General features: G+C 45.5%; 1 protein-coding gene across 1 annotated transcript; it reads left to right on the forward strand.

Annotated features, from left to right (window-relative positions):
• The first annotated feature begins 3532 nt into the window (after window positions 1-3532).
• Window positions 3533-4785, forward strand: LOC121047957. The gene has a single exon (XM_040503710.1). It carries the CDS (start codon window positions 3732-3734, stop codon window positions 4533-4535), a length of 804 nt encoding a protein of 267 aa, XP_040359644.1. The 5' UTR covers window positions 3533-3731; the 3' UTR covers window positions 4536-4785.
• The last annotated feature ends 224 nt before the right edge of the window (window positions 4786-5009 follow it).

The following is a 5009-nucleotide window of genomic DNA, read 5'->3' on the forward strand; positions in this document are numbered from 1 at the left end:
GGTGACTATTTCTATTAGCGATAGGTGTGAATGAAAATAAATGTAACCAATTTGAACATACCTGCACATTCTTTATTTCTTAATAAAATGCAAATTGAAACGGAATAATTTATTTTCTGGTAATTATTCATTTTATTTTGTGATGCTGTAATTGATTACTGTAATCAGTTTCATTTTGCAATAAATAAAGTGTAATTGTAATCGGTTACATTTTGCAGTAATGCGTACTAAACTGGAGTGCTATAGTCCGGTAGTAATGATGGCGAGAGAGCCGTTGACACTCTAAAAAAAAGTCGTCTATATTTGTTTCCTTGTCAAGAACCGTAGTAAAACGAGTCCGGCCCCTCGCAGAGCGTTACTAATCTCTCCCTTTATGTTGATAATTAAAATATATGTAAGTGAATTTTAGATTAGAGATATGTTATCTTATCAGGACGTACACGTTCCAAACACCAAAAGCATCGCGCTTTCCTTCGACAACCAAACCTCGTAAGGACTACTTCGCGCCGGGTATGAACAATGCGCAAAACTTGGTTTTTTCTTGGAATAAAAACTAGTATAAAAAAAAAAAAAAAGAATGAGCCAAGGTACGGCCTGCTGTCGGGAACCCCAGTCATACTTTGGTTGGCTCTCGTTTTTGTACGGGTGACGTGACTTTCTTTTTTCGCGAGGAGCGCGTTTCCTCCAGATGTTTGCTTCCAAGCCCTATTTTTATGCGGGAAGCGTGACGTAAATTTTCTTCACTACACTTACATTTTGCGCGCCAAAGAAAGATGCTTCTTTGGCAAAAATCGCGCGCTCAATCCTGCCTTCCAGAAGCAATCAAGTGACCGCTGGGCCATGAATGAACCAGTTGAATCTATGTCAAAGCAGGATTCCCCACATTGTCGTCGTCCTATTAAGAAGCCGCATCCCCGTATTGTGAAGGTGAATCGCTTTTGTCTTTTCAAGGTCACATCAGTTCCTGTCGCCGCTTAGAAACTGACCGAGTTGGAACCGTGCCATCAGTTTAGTCACACTGACCGCAAGGACAAGAGTATACGCTGCGTCAAGTCAATCCGCGGTCAGTCTCTATAGCTGCACCGTATTCATGCAGCATGTTTGTGCTTCTCTTCGTCATCGGATCTTCGGCCTGCCTACTTCCAGAGGCACCCAGGAACGGAAGGATCATCGCAGGCCGTCAACCCGTGAACGAGACGAACTGCTTCATCGGCGCAACGGTCTCCTACGTCTGCAACGCGGGATATGCACTCGCGGGCCGCGACAGTCAAGTCTGTCGAAGCGGTGGCTCCTGGTATCCTCCAAGACCGCCTTCTTGCGTGGACAAGGATGTGATGGCCAAGTTGGTCTACCAGCCTGCCTCCCACCCCAATGGCGACCAGCAGCTCATCATCGAAAGTAAGACCGTGAACCGCTGTAACGCAGCGTTTCGTACTTCACCCTGGTTCGTCGTGGAACAGCGTGACATACTTCCCGTCTTCGTGGTTAAGATAGCCCTCTCTTCGAACAAGACGTCTTCGCCGGTGGTCACATTATCAGTTCGCGTCGGGAACTACTCTGCGACTCTTCGCAAAAATCCCGTCTGCGCTGTTTTCACCGGCGCTTTCCTGAAAGATCGTGCTCTATACCTTCAGTGCTCTCAGGTTCTTCGAGGACACTACGTCACCCTTCACGTGCGCAGTCACGATCCAGTCTCCGTATGTGATCTCGTGACGTACGCCCTGAGTACTCCTCTCCCAAGCCGTGGCCAAGAGTCGTCCAACGGATCCGTGAAATACATCGTCGGACTTTGTTTCGGGGCCGCGCTTGTGGTCATTGCCTGTTGCCTTCTCTCCGAAACGGCGAAATTTGTGCTGCGCAGAGAGCTCTTTTCCAGCGGCTCATATGAACGTTTTTAGTGATATGTGTAATTTTTGTACGTTCAGTTTTATGTTTTTATTTAGCGCGTTGTGTTCGTGTTTTTTAAAGTTTCGTGAGCTACAAATCAAAAGCTAGCGGACAAGTCTATGTATGAATGGACCTGCGGCCTCTGTCCACATTTGTACACAGCCGTATTTTAATGGATTCGTTTTCTTATCGTGACAAGCCTACGATAACATTCGGGCGTGCTTTTATTTTTACTGAAAATACACGCGTACCAAATTTGCCTTTTTTTTTTTTTTCAAACTGCTCTTTTTTAAATGTGTACATGGCTTATTGACAAAAAATATGTAATCATTCCTTAGTGTGTAATCATTACGCCGTAGTCATCTAACAAGTGAACTTTACGTGTACTCTGTGTTTCGAATAAATTCATCGTATTCGTTTACAATCGTTTGTACTATTTCCACCAACAACTGTTGCGACTTACAGGGCAGACCGAATGACTCCAAAAGAAGAGAAAAGATACTCTGGTGGTTTTAACCCGAGACTGGAGCGGGTGGAGGAAATTATTTTAGAATTGAAGAACTTGGAACTGTAAAAAAAATTTCCTCCTCCTGTCCCAGTCTCGGGTTAAAACCATGGTGGTAGACTTCCACCAGCCTGTTAATTAAAATATTCCTCGAGGTTGTTTTTGTCATCACTTGCATTTAATTGATCAAACCAATTTAATGATGGACCAAACATAGAACGCCGCAACTAAATGTGTACCAAATTAAAGCAGAAAAAAATGTTCAGACCGTTCATGCACGTGAGTGAACTAATCTAAAATCGCTGTCACGCATTATCTCCGCTGAGTACTTTGTAAAAGTACTCAGCTGAGATAATGCGTTCAGACCCACGGCTTTAGCGCTAATCTCAGATTACCGTAAAGGCCATGCAAAGGGAAGCAAGGCGGATCCGCTGCGCGTGCACTTCTTTTTTGTGTGGAAAGGTCTGTCAGTGTCTCCGGACATTTGATCGAACACCGCCTACTTGAACACTAAATCCAAGATCTAGTAAATATACCTTTTTCTTAATACCGAAAAATAGCAGCGTTATAATAATGATTATAATTAGAGGTCAAGTATGCAGCGTTATTATAACTGCTCTTCAATTGATGTTGATCCCTCCGCTTCACCTTTGCGGCACACTTGTGACGTCATTTGCGGCATGGACACATGGCTTCTGGGCCGATGCAGTGCAGAGGGATCAACGACACGGGCGATCTTTGCTCGCTTTGTTTGGGGACGTCGTGTGCAGGGATGGCATTTTTGGCCCCGTAAGACGCCTACCACGAATTATCTAATCAGAATTTCACGACACGGTTAAACCACAAACAAACAAAAAAAAAAAAGATAAAAAAGTTTAGACGCAAAATAATAATAATAAAAAAACAAAAAAAAAACATGTACTGGTTGACTTTCGGGTTTGTCCGGGTGACGTGACTTTTTTTTTATAATATTTTTATTATTTTTTTTACGACGGAGTGCGTTTATTTCAGATGTTTTTTTTTTCCCAATTTGACGCGAATAGCGTGACGTTTTTTTTCTTTATCACGCTAACATTTTGCACGACGAAAAAAAAAGTTTCAACGCTAACGTTCGGGTGCTTGTTCCTGCCTTCCAGAAGCACTCAAGTGACCGCCGGGGTCATCGGTGTACCAGGTTAAAGTAGGTAAAAGCAGGCTTCCCCGAATTTCAAGGTCACGTCAAGTTTCGTCTTCCCTTTAGAAACTGACCAAGCTGGAACCGTTCTGACCGCAAGGACAAGAGTAGGCGTTCCGTCAAGTCAATCCGTAGCCAGTCTCCAGCTGCACATATTCATGCAGCATGTTTGCGGTGCTTCTCTTCGTTATCGCAACGTCGGCCTGCCAACTCCCAGAAGGTCCCAGAAATGGCAGGACCATCCCAGACCGTCGACCCGTGAACAAGACGAACTGCTTCATCGGCGCAACGGTCTCCTACGTCTGCAACGTGGGATATGCACTCCTGGGCCACGACAGCCAAGTCTGTCGAACCGATGGCTCCTGGTATCCTCCAGGACCGCCCTCTTGCGTAGACAAGCATGTCGTGGCCAAGTTGGCCTACCAACCTGCCCCTCACCCCAATGGTGACCAACAGCTCATCATCGAAAGTAAGACCGTGAACCGCTGTAACGCAGTGTTTCGTAATTCACCATGGTTCGTCGTGGAACAGCGAGGCGTACTTCCCGTTTCCGTGGTTAAGATGAGCGTCTCTGCGAACATGGCGTCTTCGCCGGCGGTAACCCTAACGGTTCGTGTCGGAAACTACTCCGTGGCTCTCCTCAAGAATCCCGTTTGCGCTGTCTTCCACGGCACTCTCCTGACGGATCGCGTCCTATACCTGCAGTGCTCCGAGGTTCTTCGAGGACACTACGTCATCCTTCACGCGCGTAGTCACGATCCAGTTTCCTTGTGTGAGCTCGTGACGTACGCCGTGAGCACTCCTGTCCCAAGCCGTGGCGCAGAGTTGTCTAACGGATCCGTCGAAAGCCTCGTCGGTCTTTGTTTCGGAGTCGCGTTTGTGGTCATTGCCTGTTGTCTTCTCTGCGAAACGGCCAAAGCTGTGTGGCGCAAGGAGGTCTTTCCCACCGGCTCATACGAGAGTTTTTAGTGTGCATTTTTGTGTGCTCGGTTCTCACCTTTTTATCTGATTTTATGTAGCGTATTGCATTATGGCTTCGAGTTGGAAACTACGGACGCACTTACGCTGCAGACGAACCTGCACTCTCGGTTCACTTTTGTAGCGATCCTTCCTCGTAGCTTTTAATAAGCTCTCGTTTGCTTTCATTATTGTACGTGACAAGCCCAAAGTAACACTCGGGTGTGTAAGATTATTTTACTCAAAATAAACGCGTAAACAACTTGCACTTGAATTGCACACGGTGCTTTCTGTTTTTAGTTTTTACGCTTAATTATATGTAAAACATAAAAAAAAACTATAACTGGGATGTAGGTATATCCTCATTTTGAATATGCAATGATTACTTTCTATAGTCCGTTGCAACCTAAGAACGGAGGGCGAGGGTAAGACGGGCCGGGGAGGATTAAGCAGACGGAACGCTAAAGAAAGAAGGAGGTTTTCTTC

Source organism: Ixodes scapularis, unplaced genomic scaffold, assembly GCF_016920785.2.
Source record: "Ixodes scapularis isolate PalLabHiFi unplaced genomic scaffold, ASM1692078v2 PGA_scaffold4__175_contigs__length_147842914, whole genome shotgun sequence".
Lineage (NCBI taxonomy): Eukaryota > Metazoa > Arthropoda > Arachnida > Ixodida > Ixodidae > Ixodes > Ixodes scapularis.